The sequence below is a fragment of the Salvelinus sp. IW2-2015 genome, linkage group LG6.2 (genome assembly GCF_002910315.2).
Source record: "Salvelinus sp. IW2-2015 linkage group LG6.2, ASM291031v2, whole genome shotgun sequence".
NCBI classification, from domain to species: domain Eukaryota; kingdom Metazoa; phylum Chordata; class Actinopteri; order Salmoniformes; family Salmonidae; genus Salvelinus; species Salvelinus sp. IW2-2015.
Window position 1 is genome coordinate 13,324,705 of NC_036846.1, and position 21,555 is coordinate 13,346,259.

Here is a 21,555-nt window from a genome sequence, read left to right on the forward strand (position 1 = left end):
CGATGGCCGAACGGCATAGGCAAGATGCAGTAGATGGTATAGAGTACAGTATATACATATGAGATGAGTAATGTAGGGTATGTAAACATTATATAAAGTGGCATTGTTTAAGGTGGCTAGTGATACATTTATTACATACATTTTTCATTATTAAAGTGGCTAGAGATGAGTCAGTATGTTGACAGCAGCCACTCAATGTTAGTGATAGCTGTTTAACAGTCTGATGGTCTTGAGATAGAAGCTGTTTTTCAGTCTCTCGGTCCCCGCTTTGATGCACCTGTACTGACCTCGCCTTCTGGATGGTAGTGGGGTGAACAGGCAGTGGCTCGGGTGGTTGTTGTCCTTGATGATCTTTTTGGCCTTCCTGTGACATCGGGTGGTGTAGGTGTCCTGGAGGATAGGTAGTTTGCCCCCGGTGATGCGTTGTGCAGACCTCACTACCCTCTGGAGAGCCTTGTGAGGTTGTGGGTGGAGCAGTTGCCATACCAGGTGGTGATACAGCCCGACAGGATGCTCTCGATTGTGCATCTGTAAAAGTTTGTGAGTGTTTTTGGTGACAAGCCGCATTTCTTCAGCCTCCTGAGGTTGAAGATGCGCTGCTGCGCCTTCTTCACCACGTTGTCTGTGTGGGTGGACCATTTCAGTTTGTCCGTGATGTGTACGCCGAGGAACTTAACCCTTTCCACCTTCTCCACTACTGTCCCGTCGATGTGGCTAGGGGGGTGCTCCCTCTGCTGTTTCCTGAAGTCCACGATCATCTCCTTTGATTTGTTGACATTGAGTGTGAGGTTATTTTCCTGATACCACACTCAGAGGGCCCTCACCTCCTCCATGTAGGCCGTCTCGTCATTGTTGGTAATCAAGCCTACCACTGTAGTATCGTCTGCAAACTTGATGATTGAGTTGGAGGCGTGCATGGCCACGCAGTGATGGGTGAACAGGGAGTACAGGAGAGGGCTGAGAACGCACAATTGTGGGGCCCCAGTGTTGAGGATCAGCGGGGTGGAGATGTTGTTTCCTACCCTCACCACCTGGGGGCGTCCCATCAGAAAGTCCAGGACCCAGTTGCACAGGGCAGGGTCGAGACCCAGGGTCTCGAGCTTAGTGACGAGTTTGGAGGGTACTATGCTGTTAAATGCTGAGCTGTAGTCGATGAACAGCATTCTTACATAGGTATTCCTCTTGTCCAGATGGGTTAGGGCAGTGTGCAGTGTGATTGCGATTGCGTCGTCTGTGGACCTATTGGGGCGGTAAGCAAATTGTAGGGTGTCTAGGGTGTCAGGTAGGGTGGAGGTGATATGGTCCTTGACTAGTCTCTCAAAGCACTTCATGATGACGGAAGTGAGTGCTACAGGGTGATAGTAATTTAGCTCAGTTACCTTCGCTTTCTTGGGAACAGGAATAATGGTGGCCCTTTTGAAGCATGTGGGAACAGCAGACTGGGATAAGGATTGAATGAATATGTCTGTAAACACACCAGCCAGGTGGTCTGCGCATGCTCTGAGGACGCGGCTGGGGATGCCGTCTGGGCCGGCAGCCTTGCTCAGTGTATTGAGTGAATTGGCAGTAGAGTTGTTTCCATGTTACTCTAAATAGAGTATATTACAGTTTGTAGAGTTAAATATAAACACTGAATAGAGTAGAAATAACTTTGAAAATTGAACTCTGCAACAAGAGTAATTTTTACTCTTTTTAGACTGGGACCAAATTTTATCTTTTGTAGAGTATAATTGTATTCAATCTGAGTAACATTTACTCAGATAAATTTACTGTGTGGTAACAAAAAAAGTCCCCAAAGCAAAAACTGTCTGATCGGAACTGGGATCGACTCCAATACAAGGATAGAAGCAGGAAACGACCCTTAGACTGGAACCATGCAGCCCTCACACCCGTCCAATGAACATGCGCTCCCCCTCCCTCTCTCCTACCCTGCCTTCCAGTCCCCCGTCCCTTCCTCCCCCTTCCCATCCTCACCTCCCCGCTATAGCAGCGAACTAGTCAGCCCAACGTGCAGAGTAGCTCAGCCTTGTATAGCGGCTGGTACCACAGCGCTTTCAAGAGCATCGCACTCCATGTGCGTTGCGTGGATGTTGAAATTGCGCTGTGCAGCTTGTAACCGCGGCAAGAACTCAACATGTCGAACCCTCCCAACGACCCGTTCTATTCCTCCCCATTCGGACCCTTCTACAGAAGGCACTCGCCCTACATGGTCCAACCCGAGTATAGGATCTACGAGATGAACAAACGACTACAATCTCGTACAGAGGTGAGTTAGTTCTGCTCAGTGTATGCTATGAACGGGGTTGTCCTGTTAATTAAAGGTGTTGGGATGTTTGTTTTGGGGGTAGAAATTGAAGTGTTGCGGCACAGGTTTTCGTGCTGTTTGGGTCGGCTCAGTAGTTTAACCTGGAAAGTGGTTATATTTGTAAATACAGATGTGTTAATGTTGTAGATGTGTCCAACCTTCCAAGTATGTCATAGCCATGTTAGGTGTAGTTTTTTATTATCCTAAATTACATGAAGGACAGATCATTTTACATAACATTTTCATTTTCAAGGAGAACATTTTTTTTTATTTGGATAGGGCTATCATGTAAAATGACTGAGCAAGGAAATATGTTCAGTTCAGTGAGTTTTGGTTTCATATTTCACTGATATTGGAAGATTCCTAAAAAAAATTTAACAGTAGGCTCGAACACAAACACTTACTAAATAGATCATTAGTAACAACAAAATGTATGTTTGTTATTTTAGTTGTCAGGTTGTCTTTATCAGTTGTCTTTATCAGTTCAGTTAAAGTTCAATTAGGAAAAATTATATTTTTTCAAAACATGTAAGAATTATGTACTTGGCCATCAATCAGGTTTGTGCCACCTTGGATTTGGGCCACTTCAACTGAAGCATCAAATATTGAACATGACAGATTGATGGTTAAAGACATTAATTTAGAAGTAGTTGTTTTGATACATTTGTTTAAAAAGTCATACATGGATATGTTTGCCAATTATAATGAACAATCACAGTAAAACCGTGCTGCTTTAGAATAGAATTGAAGCTGAACAGTCCCCATGTCTACTTGTTATGGGTATGGCTGTCATGGCTGGCATTGCTGTCCGTATGTTACCGTATGTTATGGTTCAAACTACTGGGTTACACTGAATTAGCATTATGCTAAATGACCATGAATAAGAAGTTCTGAGAAGACGTCAAGTTGCAAGGATTTGACAGTGGTTGGCTTTAAGTCTGTTTGGCCATTTGGGGAATTGAAGAGAGAACCAAGAATCTACTAACTTGTCTTCGTATTTTAAACTTGAACACCAGTTACACAGTTCATTTTAGTATCACCATTGTTTTGTACAACTGCATTTAACTCCACCACTGGGATTTTTAATCGGAACCACACTAAAGATTGTGATTGATAGATATTGGTTATGTCTGTAAGAATGGTGATAGAAATTGGTTATATCTGTACGAATGGTTGAACCACAGTAAAGATCGTGATAGATATTGGTTAAATCTATAAGAATGGTGATAGATATTGGTTATATCTGTAAGAATGGTGATAGATATTGGTTATATCTGTTAGAATGGTAATAGATATTGGTTGTTTTTATAACAATGGTGATAGATATTGGTTATATCTGTAAGAATGGTTGAAAGTAATGGAGCAAGTAATAATTGTGTATGTACAACGTAAAACAATCAATTTGACTATTACAATTTAAATACATTTTACTCAATTCACTCAGTGAGTTCAATGGTTATGCTTTACAGTGTAGATGTAGACTTTCCTGTGTATAGGGGTGTTGCAACTTTAAGAAGACCAAGGCAATGTTGCAGAGATGCAATGGCACACCATTCATGAATTATTCAACAGGAGTGGTCCAAGCCCCGGTGGACTTCCACTCCTGTAGCCTACCTCAGATACCAAGCCTGCAACAACTCCCAGGAACATACTCTACACACCACCAATATATATATATATACAACCAATATATTACTGTCATCATAGCCATCATTTCAGCCATAAAGGTAGTAAATATAATTTTGTTTGCATTAATTTCCTTAATTTTTATGATGGATTTAATGGGGAAAATCTGGGTAATGACAAAGTGTTCTACATGCATGGAGATCAAAAATGGCCCAGATAATAATATTTTGGGGAACTTTGCATTTTGAATCTCTCAACCAACAATAAAAGAGGCAGAAACAATAGAGATTGTTTATGAAAACTTAAGGACTTTATTCGTGAGATTCATCTCAGTTGGGTATTATTTTTTAGCCTTGATTGTCATGTTTTATAAAATGGGCCATTAAATGAAAATTGCTGAATAGGACTTGTGTTTGCGTCCCAAATGACACCCTATTCCCTTCATAGTAGTGTACCCTGAATATGTGTCTTAGACTTGTTCTTTAATATTTCATCCGACATCACATCCTGCCAGCTGTTGTGGAAGCATTTCCTGTCTAGCTGATGATGTCCTGGTTGATCATTTTAAAAAACCATCAAGAATTGGTCAATTGGATGGGTATAGGTTTTTTTGGTTGTTTTTTCAGAACAGTTGTGTCATTTTCCTGTCAGAAATATTAGTGAGGATATGGCTGTTGAATCATGCCAACCACTATTCAGTAGAAGGACTATATGGCTTGTATAGGAACATGTCAGGTAGCCTACAATTAATCAGCCTTTTTATCTACCATATTTTGTATTTAGAAAAGGTAAATAGATATACAGTGATGCCAACCATTCTGAATATGTTCTCTACCAGACAGAAACCATTATGATGGGTGTGCCTTTAGATTTGTTGATTGGTCTGTATTGATGTTTGTTGTTGAGTTACCAACCCCAGACATGTGTCTGCTGGGATTCAGTTTTTACATTAAGTTGTTGTTGGCGGGCAACTAATATGAGTCACTAATGTCCATGCACTGCCCAGCTGATGAGAATAATTTGGCCCAGAGAACAGCATATGCTGCAGCATTACTTTGAGTCTCGGCAGCAATTTTGAATCGTAGTGTCTTTGAACCTCAGTAGCATCTGTTTGACATTATGGAGCTGTTTTAGACAAGTAATAGTTGTGTTGTTTTTCCGGTAAACTATGCTTTTTGCTGGATGAAGATCTCATATGTTACTTATGCATGCATACTTTAAGGTTGTTGATGCAGTAAACATTGTGGTATGCTATATGATGAAGTTTATATAAACTATTAATCACCTGAAGTGATATCAAATTAAGTTCAGTTTCTCAAGCATGTTGCTGAGAAGTCAGCCTATTCAAAATTAACCTGTTAGATGACAATCCTCAGTACATCTTATTGTACAACATTTACGACTCTTAATACATTCAGCCCAACTGTTAAATGCTGTTTATCGCTGATATCATATTGGTGTTTTCATCCCTGATATAATCCCATCAGGTTCAGTCATAAAAAACATAAATGGATTTGAATAAACATCAATAAGTCATAATAAGCTTACAGTTTCTATTGTATCATCTTACATTCATAATCTCTGTTTTTGTTTGTCATCATGATTACCTTTGAATGAACAACTGTAGGTCACACTGTAAACTGTATTTGGAATCCACTATGATAGACGACTGGACGTTTACTAACGACTAAACCCCATCACTTGTTCTTCAACACACGGCTTGCCATTGTCCTATTACCTTTCATTTTACACAGCAAACCTTTTCTGACCTACCAGAGGGGTTGGGTTAAATGCGGAAGACACATTTCAGTTGAATACATTCAGTGTTCAACTGGCTAGGTATCCCCCTTTCACTTTCCCTTTCCCAATCAAAACAGCCTTTGATTGTTATGTGACCGTATACGTACGGAACGTACGGTTCGACTGCATTGATTATGGACCGTTGCTCAGGGGCCACTGGCCTCCGTATGAAGCCTCTCCGCACACTCACACACTGCCGTGATTTAGGGGTTGTGGGGGAATCTGACACTTAAGCGGATATGCAAATGAGGAGTCGGATTACCATTCAGAGGAGGGGTCTGCTCGACCTCAGCCGCTGTAAGCACATTAGCGTAGAAGTCATTAATATTCAGCGGGAGAGTGAGGGATGAAGCATAACGCTACGAGTGAGAAACTATAGGTGAGAGAGAGAGAGAGAGAGAGAGGAGAGAGAGAGAGAGAGAGAGAGAGAGAGAGAGAGAGAGAGAGAGAGAGAGAGAGAGAGAGAGAGAGAAGAAAACAAAAGCACTTTAGTGGTAGCCTCGTATGAACCATCCTGATCTCGAGAGCTTACATTCTGTGTGTAGCTTAACAGAATGTTTGTAGCAAAACAGAATGTAAGATCGCGAGATCAGGATGGTTCATACAAGGCTACGTGAATGGAGGGTGCTAGAATAATATCGGCCAGCATGATCTATCTACTGTGTTCAGTTGGGAATGCAGTTATGTGAATTTAAAAGATTCACCTGGATTTAGCCAGTGTGCCCAAACCTTAGCACTCCTGAGGTGGATTGAGTTAAATTGGGTTTAGTGAAATCAAATCATTTACTTTTCTGTTGACTGACTGCTGGTTGACTGACTTTCTATTTGTTATGTAATCAGGTGGCCTGTTCCAAAATCAGCCACTAGTCCCTTGCCCCCTGTTCCCAATCCCTAGGCATTTGTGTAGATCTGAACGGATTGGCTACTGTATAAGCATTAAGGCAAAAAGTCACCCCTCCCAGTCTATCAGAGTGGGGGTTATTACCATATTGCTAATTCTTCTCAGATCTACATGATGTGCCCAGTGGTAGGGGATAGGGGTCCATGTGGAACTGAGCATTAGGTGATGGTTGTCAGTACATTGCTTAAGGCTACTGTACACTGCACTGTCCCCATCTGGGAAGGACATTCTACCTTTTCTCGGAGTTAGATCACTTCATCCTCAACCATGCAAGGGAATTCCCAGTATGTGGAAAACTTGCTCTGTTTACATGTGATTTGAGCAGCACATAAAAAGGACACAAAATTCAAACCTAGGTAAGTCCTTCAGTACCTACCTGGCCTGAAACGGCCAAATATCACCTTAAACTACCTTAAACTTTTTCAACCTGGGACCCAATTTAGAAATTCTGTGTTTTCTGGGGACCCAATCTCATGACAACATGCCCCCTTTTGGGGCCCTAAGTTTCAAAGTTAATTTCCTGTAATTCTACACATTTTGCCATGGGGCGTAAAGAAAATGTTGCTGTTTTAAGGCGCGTTTTCTGCAATTCTACACATTATTCCATGAGGCGGGGAGAGAATTGTGCAATAAAAACAAAATTATAATGCAATTCTACTCATTTTGCCATGGGGCAGAGATTTCTTTGCTGTTTTACACCAAATGTCCTGCAATTCTAACCATTTTGAGATGACCTATGCCATGCGAGGGGTTGGGTTAAATGCGGAAGACACATTTAAGTTGCAGGCATTCAGTTGTACAACTGACTAGGTATTCCCCTTTCCCTTTAATTTGATATCTGAGTGAGAGTGACTTAACAAAAGTAATGGGGACCCCCTGGAGGTCAGGGCCTCTGGGTAAGTGCCCTGCGTGCCCGGTTGGTATTCGGCCATGAGTACTTCAAGTTTAGATAGCTGGCTCGACTAACTTACAAATCTACAAAATGGTAGCTGGCATGGCTAATTGAGTGACTGCTGGTGACTGACATAACAAAGTATATATATATATATACAGTACAGTACCAGTCAAAAGTTTGGACACACCTACTCATTCAAGGGTTTTTCTTATTTTTACTATTTTCTACATTGTAGAAAAGTAGTGAAGACATCAAAGCTATGAAATAACACATATGGAATCATGTAGTAACAAAAGAAGTCAAATCAAAATATATTTTATGTTTGAGATTCTTCAAAGTAGCCACCCTAAGCTTTGCACACTCTTGGTATTCTCTGAACCAGCTTCACCTGGAATGCTTTTGAAGTCTTGAAGGAGTTCCCACATATGCTGAGCATTTGTTGGCTGCTTTTCCTTTACTCTGCGGTTCAACTCATCCCAAACCATCTCAATTGGGTTGAGGTCGGGTGATTGTGGAGGCCAGGTCATCTGATGCAGCACTCCATCACTCTCCTTCTTTGTCAAATAGCCCTTACACAGACGGGATGTGTGTTGGGTCATTGTCCTGTTGAAAAACAAATGATAGTCCCACTAAGCGCATACCAGATGGGATGGTGTATTGCTGCAGAATGCTGTGGTAGCAACGCTGGTTAAGTGTGCCTTGAATTCTAAATAACTCACAGACAGTGTCACCAGCAAAGCACCCCCACACCATCACAACTCCTCTTTCATGCTTCACAGTGGGAACCACACATGCAGAGATCATCCATTCACCTACTCTGCGTCTCACAAAGTCACAGCGGTTGGAACCAAAAATCTCAGACCAAAGGACAAATTTCCTTCATGTCTTAAAGTAATAATGGACTATCGTTTCTCTTTGCTTTTTTGAGCAGTTCTTGCCATAATATGGATGTGGTCTTTTAACAAATAGGTATATCTTCTGTATACCAACCCTACCTTGTCACAACACAACTGATAGATCTGATGTCTTCATAGTTTTGATGTCTTCACTATTACTCTACAATGTAGAAAAAAGTTAAAATAAAGAAAATCCTTGAAAAAGGAGAAGTGTGTTCAAACTTTTGACTGATACTGTATATATATACAAATTATATATTCAAATTTAATAAAAACAAAAAATCTTGTATTGTAAAAATCTACCAATCAGGCCTTTATGGTAGAGTGGCCAGACGGAAGCCACTCCTCAGTTAAAGGCACATGACAGCCCGCTTGAAGTTTGCCAAAAGGCACCTAAAAGACTCTGGTCTGATGAAACCAAGATTGAACTCTTTGGCCTGAATGCCAAGAGTCACATCTGGAGGAAACCTTTCACTATCCCTACGGTGAAGCATGGTGGTGGCAGCATCATGCTGTGGGAATGTTTTTCAGCAACAGGGACTGGGTGTCACGACTTCCGCCGAAGTCGGTCCCTCTCCTTGTTCGGGGGGCGTTCGGCGGTCGACATCACCGGTCTTCTAGCCATCGCTGATCCACCATTGGTTTTGTCTTTGTTTTCTACACGCCTGGTTTTCATTCCCCAATTACATGTTCATGTATTTAACCCTCTGTTTTCCCCCATGTTTTTGTGCGTGATTTTTTCTATGTTCATTTCGGTTCATGATGGCTGGTTTTTCGACGGGTGCTGTTTTCACATGTGCGTAATATTTTCCGTTTGTATTTGGTCAAGTGTATTTGTTACCTTGTGCCTTTATTTTTTAGTAAAGTACGTTGCTCACTCATTTTGCTCTCCTGCGCCTGACTTCATGCACCAGCTACACTCACCTTCTGACAGAATCACGCACCAGAAATATGGAGTCAGCAGGAGCAGACACCCCCGGATTAGGGGTCGAGGAGCGCGTCCAGCAGCATGCGGCCATGATACAACATCTTGGCATCGCCATGGATCGCGTCCTGCAGAATATGGATCACTGGGAGAGAAGAGGAGTTCCTCCAGCGCCTCCACCAGCACCACCAAGGGCATCACTACTCACCCCTCCTTCACCCGGTCCCAGTGGGATTCAGCTCGATCTTCCGAGGGAGTATGATGGGACAGCTGCGGGATGTCAGGGGTTCCTACTCCAGCTGGAGCTCTACCTAGCAACCGTCCACCCGGCTCCTTCGGGCCGTGAGAGTGTGTCCGCCCTCGTCTCCTGTCTCTCAAGGAAAGCCCTGGAGTGGGCCAACGCCGTTTGGGAGGAAGCAGAAGCGGTGTTGGACCAATTCGAGGAATTCACCTGTTTCCGGGCAGTTTTCGACCATGTCTCGTCCAACTTAGGCAGGGGACGAGGAGCACACAGGAGTTCTCTCTGGACTTTCGGAACCTGGCCATCAGCGCGGGATGGAACGACAGGGCCCTGAGCAATCACTACCGTTGTAGTTTGAGCGAGGACGTCCGTCGAAAGTTGGCCTGCAGGGACACCACTCTCACCTTTGACCAGCTGGTGGACCTGTCCATCCGGTTGGATAACCTGCTGGCTACCCGTGGACGTCCAGATCGGGGTCTGTCGATTTCATCCCCCAGCACCACAGCTCCTATGCCCATGGAGCTGGGAGGTGCTGCACGTAGGGCGACCGGAGGAGGGGCCGGTCCATGCACCATCTGTAGCCGCAGAGGGCACACTGCCGGTCGGTGCTGGAGAGGTTCCTCTGTGAGTCGGCACCAGGCTCACCCAGAGCCCCCCCCACACATGTTTGTGTATATTCATTTTCCTTAGTTTTCCCCTCATTCCCAGCATAAGGCGCTTGTAAATTCAGGCGCAGCTGGGAACTTTATTGACAGATCATTTGACCATAGTTTAGGGATCCCTATTGTTCCAGTGGATATGCCCTTCCCAGTTCACGCCCTAGATAGTCGACCATTGGGGTCAGGGCTAATTAGGGAGGCCACCGCTCCACTGGGCATGGTGACGCGGGAGGATCACAGGTAGAAAATCATTTTTTCCCTTATTGATTCTCCTGCGTTTCCCATGGTGCTGGATATACCCTGGTTGGCCAGTCATGACCCCACTATTTCGTGGCAACAGAGGGCTCTCACGGGGTGGTCACGAGAGTGCTCGGGGAGGTGTTATGGGGTTTTTGTTGGTGCGACTACGGTGGAAAGTCCATACCAGGTCTCCACCGTGCGCATCCCCTCTGAAAATGCCTATTTTGCGCTCGCCTTCTGTAAAAAGAAGGTGACTCAATTACCACCCCATCGACGTGGGGATTGTGCGATAAATCTCCTGGTAGATGCAGCACTTCCCAGGAGTCACGTGTATCCCCTGTCACAGGAGGAGATGGCGGCTATGGAAACATATGTCTCTGAATCCCTAAGGCAGGGGTACATTCGGCCCTCCACTTCACCTGCCTCCTCGAGTTTATTTTTTGTGAAGAAGAAGGATGGAGGTCTGCGCCCGTGTATTGACTATCGAGGTATCAACCAGATCACTGTTAGGTACAGTTACCCGCTACCTCTCATAGACAGTGCGATTGAGTCAATGCACGGGGCGCGCTTCTTCACCAAATTGGATCTCAGGAGCGCTTACAACCTGGTGCATATCCGGGGGGGAGACGAGTGGAAGACAGCTTTCAGTACCACCTCAGGGCACYATGAGTACCTCGTCATGCCGTACGGTTTTATGAATGCTCCATCAGTCTTCCAGGCCTTTGAAGACGAGATTTTCAGGGACCTGCACGGACAGGGTGTAGTGGTGTATATTGATGACATCCTGATATACTCCGCTACATGCGCCGAACATGTGTCCATGGTGCGCAGGGTGCTTGGTCGGCTGTTGGAGCATGACCTGTACGTCAACGCTGAGAAATGTCTGTTTTGGTCAGGTAGCGGCTCCCATTGCCTCACTGCTGAAGGGGGGACCGGTGCGTTTGCAGTGGTCAGCTGAGGCGGACAGGGATTTTGGTCAGCTGAGCGCTCTGTTTACCTCGGCTCCGTGCTGGCTCATCCGGATCCCTCTTTGGCGTTCATAGTAGAGGTGGACGCGTCCGAGGCTGGGATAGGAGCCGTGCTCTCTCAGCGCTCGGGTACGCCACCAAAGCTCTTTCCCTGTGCCTTCTTTTCGAAGAAGCTCAGCCCGGCGGAGCGAAACTATGATGTGGGGGACCGGGAGTTGTTGGCTGTCGTCAAGGCCTTGAAGGCATGGAGACATTAGCTTGAGGGGGCTAGACACTCTTTTCTCATCTGGACTGACCACCGCAATCTGGAGTACATCCGGGCGGCGAGGAGACTGAATCCTCGCCAGGTAAGGTGGGCCATGTTTTTTACCCGTTTTGTTTTCACCCTATCCTACAGACCAGGTTCCCAGAACGCGAAGGCAGACACACTGTCCCGGATGTATGAAACGGAGGAGCGGGCCATGGATCACACTCCCATACTCCCGGCCTCTTGGCTGGTGGCACCGGTAGTGTGGCAGCTGTACACGGACATCGAGCGGGCGTTACGTACAGAGCCCACTCCCCCCCAATGTCCAGCTGGGCATCTGTACGTTCCGTCTGCTGTCCACAACCGTTTGATCTATTGGGCCCACACGTCACCCTCCTCTGGTCATCCGGGCATCGGTCGGACAGTGCGCTGTCTTAGTGGGAAGTACTGGTGGTCCACTTTAGCTAAGGACGTGAGGGTTTATGTCTCCTCCTGCTCGGTGTGCGCCCAGTGCAAGGCCCCTAGGCACTTGCCTAGAGGGAAGTTGCAACCCTTACCCGTTCCACAACGGCCATGTTCGCACCTGTCGGTGGATTTCCTAACGGATCTTCCTCCATCACAGGGTAACACCACAATCCTGGTCATTGTGGATCGGTTTTCTAAGTCCTGTCGTCTCCTCCCTTTGCCCGGTCTCCCTACGGCCCTACATACTGCGGAGGCCCTGTTTACACACGTCTTCCGGCACTACGGGGTGCCTGAGGACATAGTATCTGATCGAGGTCCCCAGTTCACGTCAAGGGTCTGGAGGGCGTTCATGGAACGTCTGGGGGTCTTGGTCAGCCTTACCTCGGGTTTTCAGTAACGGGCAGGTGGAGAGAGTGAACCAAGATGTGGGTAGGTTTCTGTGGTCCTATTGCCATGACCCCAAGCATACTTCCAAAGTTGTGGCAAAATGTCTTAAGGACAACAAAGTCAGGGTATTGGAGTAGCCATCACAAAGCCCTGACCTCAATCCAATAGAAAGCTTGTGGGCAGAACTGTAAAAGCATGTTTGAGCAAGGAGGCCTACAAACCTGACTCAGTTACATCAGCTCTGTCAGGAGGAATGGGCCAAAATTCACCCCTTATTGTGGGAACCTTGTGGAAGGCTACCCAAAACATTTGACCCAAGTTAAACAATTTAAAGGCAATGCTACCAAATACTAGTTGAGTGTATGTAAACTTCTGACCCACTGGGAATGTGATGAAAGAAATTAAAGCTGAGATAAATCATTCTCTCTACTATTATTCTGACATTTAACATTCTTAAAATAAAGTGGTGATCCTAACTGACCTAAGACTGCGATTTTTTACTAGGATTAAATGTCAGGATGTCACGCCCTGATCTTAGAGAGGTCAGGATGTCACGCCCTGACCTTAGAGAGGTCAGTATGTCTCCCCAGCCTGGTGAGCCCTGTGGCAGCTCCACGTACCAGACTGCCCATACGTCTCCTCACTCCAGTGAGGATCCATGGCAAGAAGCCTCCAGTGATGATCCATGACATGAAGCCTCCAGTGATGATCCATGGCACAAAGCCTCCAGTGATGATCCATGGCAAGAAGCCTCCAGTGGATCCATGTCACAAAGCCTCCAGTGATGAATCCATGGCAAGAAGCCTCCAGTGATGATCCATGGCAAGAAAGCCCAGTGGTGATCCATAGCACGAAGCCTCCAGTGATGATCCATGGCAAGAAGCCTCCAGTGATGATCCATGGCACGAAGCCTCCAGTGAGGAGTCGCGGCACGAAGCCTCCCACAACGGCCTACAGTCCGGAGCCTCCAGCCGGCAACGAGGGTCCCCAGTCCGGGGCCCGCAACGAGGGTCCCCAGTCCGGGGTCGGCGCGAGGGTCCACGCACCAGAGGTGCACCAAAGTGGGTGAGCCAGGGGTGGACGGGGTCTGCGTCCGCACCTGAGCCGCCACCGCGGATAGATGCCCACCCAGACCCTCCCTATAGGTACAGGTTTTGCGCCGGAGTCCGCACTTTTGGGGGGGGGGGGGGGGGGGTACTGTCACGGCCCTGACCTTACGAGAGCCTTTTTATGTCTCTATTTGGTTTGGTCAGGGTGTGATTTGGGGTTGGCATGCTATGATTTTCTATTTCTATGTTTTGGCCGGGTATGGTTCTCAATCAGGGACAGCTGTCTATCGTTGTCTCTGATTGGGAACCATACTTAGGTAGCCCTTTTCCCTCCTTTCTTTGTGGGAAGTTAACTTTGTTTGTGGCATATATGCCTTAAGCTTCACGGTTGGTTTTGTATTGTTTATTGTTTTTCTCGGCGTCATCCTAGTAAAAAGGAATATGTACACTCACCACGCTGCGCTTTGGTCTACTTCATTCGACGGCCGTGACACAGGAATTGTGAAAACTGAGTTTAAATGTATTTGGCTAAGGTGTATGTATTCTTCCGACTTCAACTGTAAATGTGATATTTCAGTTTTTTTATTTTTTATTCATTTGGGGTATTGTGTGTAGATTGATGAGGGGAAAAAACGATTTAATACATTTTAGAATATGGCTGTAATGTAACAAAATGTGGAAAAAGTTAAGGGGTCTGAATACTTTCCAAATGCACTGTATATAATAAACTCAGCAAAAAAAGAAACATCCCTTTTTCAGGACCCTGTCTTTCAAAGATAGTTCGTAAAAATCTAAATAACTCCCATGCTTGTTCAATGAACCATAAACAAATAATGAACATGCACCTGTGGAACAGTCATTAAGACACTAACAGCTTACAGACGGTAGGCAATTAAGGTCACAGTTATGAAAACTTAGGACACTAAAGAGGCCTTTCTACTGACTCTGAAAAACACCAAAAGAAAGATTCCCAGGGTCCCTGCTCATCTGTGTGAACGTGCCTTAGGCATTCTGCAAGGAGGCATTAGGACTGCAGATGTGGCCAGGGCAATAAATTGCAATGTCCGTACTGTGAGACGCCTAAGACAGCGCTACAGGGAGACAGGACGGACAGCTGATCGTCCTCGCAGTGGCAGACCACGTGTAACAAGACATGCACAGGATCGGTACATCCGAACATCACACCTACGGGACAGGTACAGGATGGCATCAACAACTGCCTAAGTTACACCAGGAATGCACAATCCCTCCATAAGTGCTCAGACTGTCCGCAGTAGGCTGAGAGAGGCTGGACTGAGGGCTTGTAGGCCTGTTGTAAGGCAGGTCCTCACCAGACATCACCGACAACAACGTTGCCTATGGGCACAAACCCACCGTCGCTGGACCAGACAGGACTGTCAAGAAGTGCTCTTTACTGACGAGCTTGTTTGCAGGCAATCATTGCAGGCAATCTCAATGCTGTGCGTTACAGGGTAGACATCCTCCTCCCTCATGTGGTACCCTTCCTGCAGGCTCATCCTGATATGACCCTCCAGCATGACAATGCCACCAGCCATACTGCTCGTTCTGTGCGTGATTTCCTGCAAGACAGGAATGTCGGTGTTCTGCCATGGCCAGCGAAGAGCCCGGATCTCAATCCCATTGAGCACGTCTGGGACCTGTTGGATCAGAGAGTGAGGGCTAGGGCCTTTCCCCCCAGAAATGTCCAGGAACTTGCAGGTGCCTTGGTGGAAGAGTGGGGTACCATCTCACAGCAAGAACTTGTACATCTGGTGCAGTCCATGAGGAGGAGATGCACTGCAGTATTTAATGCAGCTGGTGGCCACACCAGATACTGACTGTTTCTTTTGATTTTGACCGCCCCTTTCTTCAGGGACACATTTTTCAATTTCTGTTAGTCACATGTCTGTGGAGCTTGTATATGTCTCAGTTGTTGAATCTTATGTTCATACAAATATTTACACATGTTAAGTTTGCTGAAAATAAACTCCGTTGACAGTGAGAGGATGTTTCTTTTTTTGCTGAGTTTCTTTTTATATATTTTTTTCTCTGACATGTTTCGACCCACCATTAACATGTCTGCGACCCACTTTGGATTGTGACTGATACTTTAAGAAAGGTTTTTGAGAAAGGTCAATAGTTTTTGACCCCAAGACTGATGCTAATCCATGATCCCATATAATAGTTACATGTCTAACTCCAAAAGACAAGGTTTTGCCCAAACAATGTGTTGGGCCGACTAGCAGGAAGCTTGGACAATGGTCCCACCTTTTTCCTGTCACTTTCCTACAGTTCCCATAGTCCCAACCAGGGTATAGATAAGACACAGGGACCTATTCCATTCACTTCCTGTTCCATTTTTTTCAGTTTGATAAATGTCTTTACTTCATGGTCATAGTGATGAATGTGGATGTGGATGATGTATTGTATTGTATTGTATAGCCCACAAACAAGGCTGTCCCTAATTGATTCCTTCTATGCAATTTAACTTGTTAGTTCATTACGAATAGCATACAATTGTATAAGGCAAATTATTCTCTCTGACATATTAGAGATTAGGTGATGACCGTTATGTAGAACGGCCATATACAGGCGAGGTAATTGTCAATATGTCAGAAGACCACACTGCTGACTATTCCCACCAGAAACATAGGAAAAACATATGAAGACAGCTTACAGCTGGAGTTAAATGTATTGGCATAATCACTAGGCTCTTCTTCACTGACTCAAAACAATGTACACTGATTTCAGGAGATCAGCTGATGAACTAAACACTATACCAATGTTACCACAATACTCACAAAGCGATATGAGTAAAAGTGGCGTTGAGTTTGATGAGGCAACCAGCTGCGTGTTTATTGGTCCAATTAGTGCATGCTGATGTGTTGTCTAGGACCCACTGATGCATTGTGGGTAGTGGCCATCTGAAAGCACAGTGGCTTTTCAAGGACACAGCATTTCTCTAGAATTTGCATAATGTAAGGATGGTATCCCTAAAGCACCTACAATTCCTGTTTATTACTACTTTGTACCACGGTAAACAGCTTTAGAAACATATATCAGCATTGCTAACTGTACAGGCATACGGAATTAAAGTACATTATAATGCACCATTCGTAGTATAGTTTGGATAATGAAAGTATCTTTTCACTTCTTATACTGTATACACTTTAGAAATGTACACAACCTTGAAAATGTCTCTATGCATCACCACCATGTTTTTCACACATTTAAAGGGAAATTCCGCCACTTTTCAACCTCCTTCATTATCTCCAGCACCAAATCAGAGTCTACATACTTCTCTGTGACGTCACAGGGTAGGATTTAAAGTAAGAAAAACAGTGATTTTCAAAACCTGCAACGATTTTCTAGCCAGAGGGAGGTTATTTTCTTACCCCCCATGTCACTGCAAATCTCATAGTATTTGAAAACTACCGTTTTTTAAATATCTTAACTTTTTATGATGTCATCTGGTAGAATTTTATATTTTTTTCTACAAAACATAGAAATGCACTGTTTTCACATATTTAGACACAGGGCTGGAGATAATGAAAATGAAGTTGACAAGTGGTGGATTTGCACTTTAAGCCATTATGCTTCGTATCCCCAGGGCCTTCTGAAGTATAATTCTCATAGAGAAACAGGCAGGGTCTGATCCATTAATTATTTGAATGGGATTGCAGAGGTTAATTATCCAAGGTTAGACCCCAGACACAACCACTCACTATGGTGGCCACTCTCTCATACAACAGAAAAAGGAGAAAATACCCTTTAACTAAAGCATGCTGGGAATATTATTGTTTCAGATTGAAATGTACTGACATTGTGCTTCACTTCATGGAGTGTTTGCCAAAAGCAATAAGAGTATGTGTGTGTGTGTGTGTGTGTGTGTGTGTGTGTGTGTGTGTGGTGTGTGTGTGTGTGTGTGTTGTGTGTGTGTGTGTGTGTGTGTGTGTGTGTGTGTGTGTGTGTGTGTGTGTGTGTGTGTGTGTGTGTGTGTGTGTGTCATCCATTTATAAGTGTGTGTTAAAAAAGCCCCAGGTCTGTTGTTATTTAGTGACAATCCTCACAATATATCCCACTAATCCTTTAGCTAGCCCATATATCTATCCTCACTATGGTGTCCACTAATCCTTTAGCTAGCCCATATATCTATCCTCACTATGGTGTCCCACTAATCCTTTAGCTAGCCCATATATCTATCCTCACTATGGTGTCCCAGTAATCCTTTAGCTAGCCCATATATCTATCCTCACTATGGTGTCCCACTAATCCTTTAGCTAGCCCATAGATCTATCCCCACTATGGTGTCCCACTAATCCTTTAGCTAGCCCATATATCTAGCATCACTAGATGTCTTGCTGCCAGACAAACTAAACAACGTCTTTGCTCGCTTTGAAGACAATACAGTGCCACCGACACAGCCCGCTACCAAAACCTGCGGGCTCTCCTTTACCGCAGCCAACATGAGTAAAACATTTAAACGTGTTAACCCTCGCAAGGATGCCGGCCCAGACTGCATCCCTAGCCGCGTCCTCAGAGCATGCGCAAACCAGCTGGCTGGTGTATTTACGGAGATATTCAATCAATCCCTATCCCAGTCTGCTGTTCCCACATGCTTTAAGAGGGCCACCATTGTTCCTGTTCAAGAAGAAAGCCAAGGTAACTGAGCTAAACGACTATCGCCCCGTAGCACTCACTTCCGTCATCATGAAGTGCTTTGAGAGACTAGTCAAGGATCATATCACCTCCACCCTACCTGACACCCTAGACCCACTCCAATTTGCTTACCGCCCCAATAGGTTCACAGACGACGCAATCGCAATCACACTGCACACTGCCCTAACCCATCTGGACAAGAGGAATACCTATGTAAGAATGCTGTTCATCGACTACAGCTCAGCATTTAACACCATAGTACCCTCCAAACTCGCCATTAAGCTCGAGACCCTGGGTCTCGACCCCGCCCTGTGCAACTGGGTCCTGGACTTTCTGACGGGACGCCCCCAGGTGGTGAGGGTAGGATACAACATCTCCACCCCGCTGATCCTCAACGCTGGGGCCCTACAAGGGTGCGTTCTCAGCCCTCTCCTGTACTCCCTGTTCACCCATGACTGTGTGGCCATGTACGCCTCCAACTCAATCATCAAGTTAGCAGACGATACCACAGTGGTAGGCTTGATTACCAACAATGACGAGACCTACATGGAGGAGGTGAGGGCCCTCTGAGTGTGGTGTCAGGAAAATAACCTCACACTCAACGTCAACAAAACAAAGGAGATGATCGTGGACTTCAGGAAACAGCAGAGGGTGCACCCCCCTATCCACATCGACGGGACAGTAGTGGAGAAGGTGGAAAGTGTTAAGTTCCTCGGCGTACACATCACGGACAAACTGAAATGGTTCACCCACACAGACAACGTGGTAAAAAAGGTGCAGCAGCGCCTCTTCAACCTCAGGAGGCTGAAGAAATTTGGCTTGTCACCAAAAACACTCACAAACTTTTACAGATGCACAATCGAGAGCATCCTGTTGGCCTGTATCACCGCCTGGTACGGCAACTGCTCCGCCCACAACCGTAAGGCTCTCCAGAGGGTAGTGAGGTCTGCACAACGTATCACCGGGGGCAAACTATCTGCCCTCCAGGACACCTACACCACCCGATGTCACAGGAAGGCCAAAAAGATCCTCAAGGACAACAACCACCCGAGCCACTGCCTGTTCACCCCACTATCATCCAGAAGGCAAGGTCAGTACTGGTGCATCAAAGCTGGGACCGAGAGACTGAAGAACAGCTTCTATCTCAAGGCCATCAGACTGTTAAACAGCCATCACTAACATTGAGTGGCTGCTGCCAACATACTGACTCATCTCTAGCCACTTTAATAATTAAAAATGTATGTAATACATGTATCACTAGTCACATTACACAATACCACTTTATATAATGTTTACATACCCTACATTACTCATCTCGTATGTATATACTGTACTCTATACCATCTACTGCATCTTGCCTATGCCGTTCGGCCATCGCTCATCCATATATTTATATGTACATATTCTTTTTCATTCCTTGACACTTGTGTGTAAAAGGCAGATGTTGTGAAATTGTTAGATTACATGTAAGATATTACTGCATGGTCGGAACTAGAAGCACAAGCATTTCGCTACACTCGCATTAACATCTGCTAACCATGTGTATTTGACCAATAAAAATATATTTGATTTGATTTGACGAAAGTGTCCAACTAATCCTTTAGAAACCCCTAGATTCTATCCTCACTATGGTATCCCACTAATGCTTTAGCTAGCCCATAGATCTATACTCTCTATCCTTTAGCTAGCCCATAGATCTATCCTCACTATGGTGTCCCACTAATCCTTTAGCTAGCCCATAGATCTATCCTCACAATGGTATCCCACTAATCATTTAGCTAGCCCATAGATCTATCCTCACTATAGTGTGCAACTAATCCTTTAGCTTGCCCATAGATCTATCATCACTATCCTTTAGCTAGCCCATAGATCTATCCTCACTATGGTGTCCAGATCTATTCTCACTATCCTTTTGCTGGCCCATAGCTGTATCCTCACGCTGGTGTCCCACTGATCCTTTCGCTTGTCCATAGATCTATCCTCACTATGGTGTCCCACTTATCCTTTAGCTAGCCCATAGATCTATAATCACGACAGCATCCAACTAATCCCTTAGCTTGCCCATAGATCTATCCACGCTTTGGTGTCCCTCTAATCCTTTAGCTAGCCCATAGATCTATCCTTACAATGGTGTCCCTCTCATTCTTTAGCTAGCCCTAAGATCTATCATCACTATGGTGTCCAACTAATCCTTTAGCTAGCCAATAGATCTATCCTCAATATTGTGTCCCACGAATCCTTTAGCTAGCCCATAGATCTATCCTCACTATGGTGTCTCACTAATCCTTTGGCTAGCTCAAAGATCTATCCTCACTAGGGTATCCCACTAATCCTTTAGCTAGCCCATTGATCTATCATCGCTATAGTGTTCAACTAATCCTTTAGCTAGCCAATTGATCTATCCTCACTATGGTGTCCCACAATCCTTTCGCTAGCCTATGGAGCTATCATCACTATGGTGTCCCACTAATAATTTTGCTAGCCCATAGATCTATCCTCACTCTCCTTTGGCTAGCCCATAGATCTATTCTCACTCTGGTGTCCCACTAGTCCTTTAGCTAGCCCATAGATCTATCCTCGCAATGGTAGCCCACTAATCCTTTAGCTAGTCCATAGATATATCCTCACTATAGTGTCCAACTAATCATTTAGCTAGGCCATATATCTATCCTCACTATGGTATCCCACTAATCCTTTAGCTAGCCCATAGATATATCCTCGCAATCCTTTAGCTAGCCGATAGATCTAATCTCACTATGCTTTAGCTAGCTCATAGATCTATCCTCACTCTGGTGTCCCACTAATCCCTGAGCTAGCTCATAGATCTATCCTCACTATGGTGTCCCACTCATCCTTTAGCTTGCCCATAGATCTATCCTCACTATAGGGTGCAACTAATCATTTAGATCGCATTAGATCTATCCTCACATTGGTGTACCACTACTCCTTTCAGCTAGCCCATAGATCTATCCTCACGATGGTTTCCCACTAATCCTTTAGCTAGCCCATTTATATTTCCTCACTATGGTGTCCCACTGATGCTTTCGCTAGCCCATAGATCTATTCACACTATAGTGTCCAACTAATCCTTTAGCTAGCCCACAGATCTATCCTCATCATGGTGTCCCACTAATCCTTTAGCTAGCCCAAAGATCTATCCTCACTATGGTGTCCCACTAATCCTTTAGCCAGCCCATAGATCTGTCCTCACTATATGATGTCCCACCAATCCTTTAGCTAGCCCAGTGATCTATCCTCACTATGGTGTCCCACTAATCCTTTAGCTAGCCCA

General features: G+C 45.1%; 1 protein-coding gene across 6 annotated transcripts in view; it reads left to right on the plus strand.

The window, feature by feature from the left end:
- The first annotated feature begins 1,984 nt into the window (after nucleotides 1–1,984).
- Nucleotides 1,985–21,555, plus strand: part of LOC111965843 (LIM domain-binding protein 2-like) — a 105,175-nt gene continuing 85,604 nt past the window's right edge. For all 6 annotated transcript variants that reach the window (XM_023990196.2, XM_023990197.2, XM_070444247.1 and 3 more), the window contains exon 1: nucleotides 1,985–2,266. In XM_023990196.2, coding sequence (XP_023845964.1) covers nucleotides 2,135–2,266 — 132 coding nt within the window. In that variant the 5' untranslated portion in view covers nucleotides 1,985–2,134. The remainder of the gene's footprint in view (nucleotides 2,267–21,555) is intronic.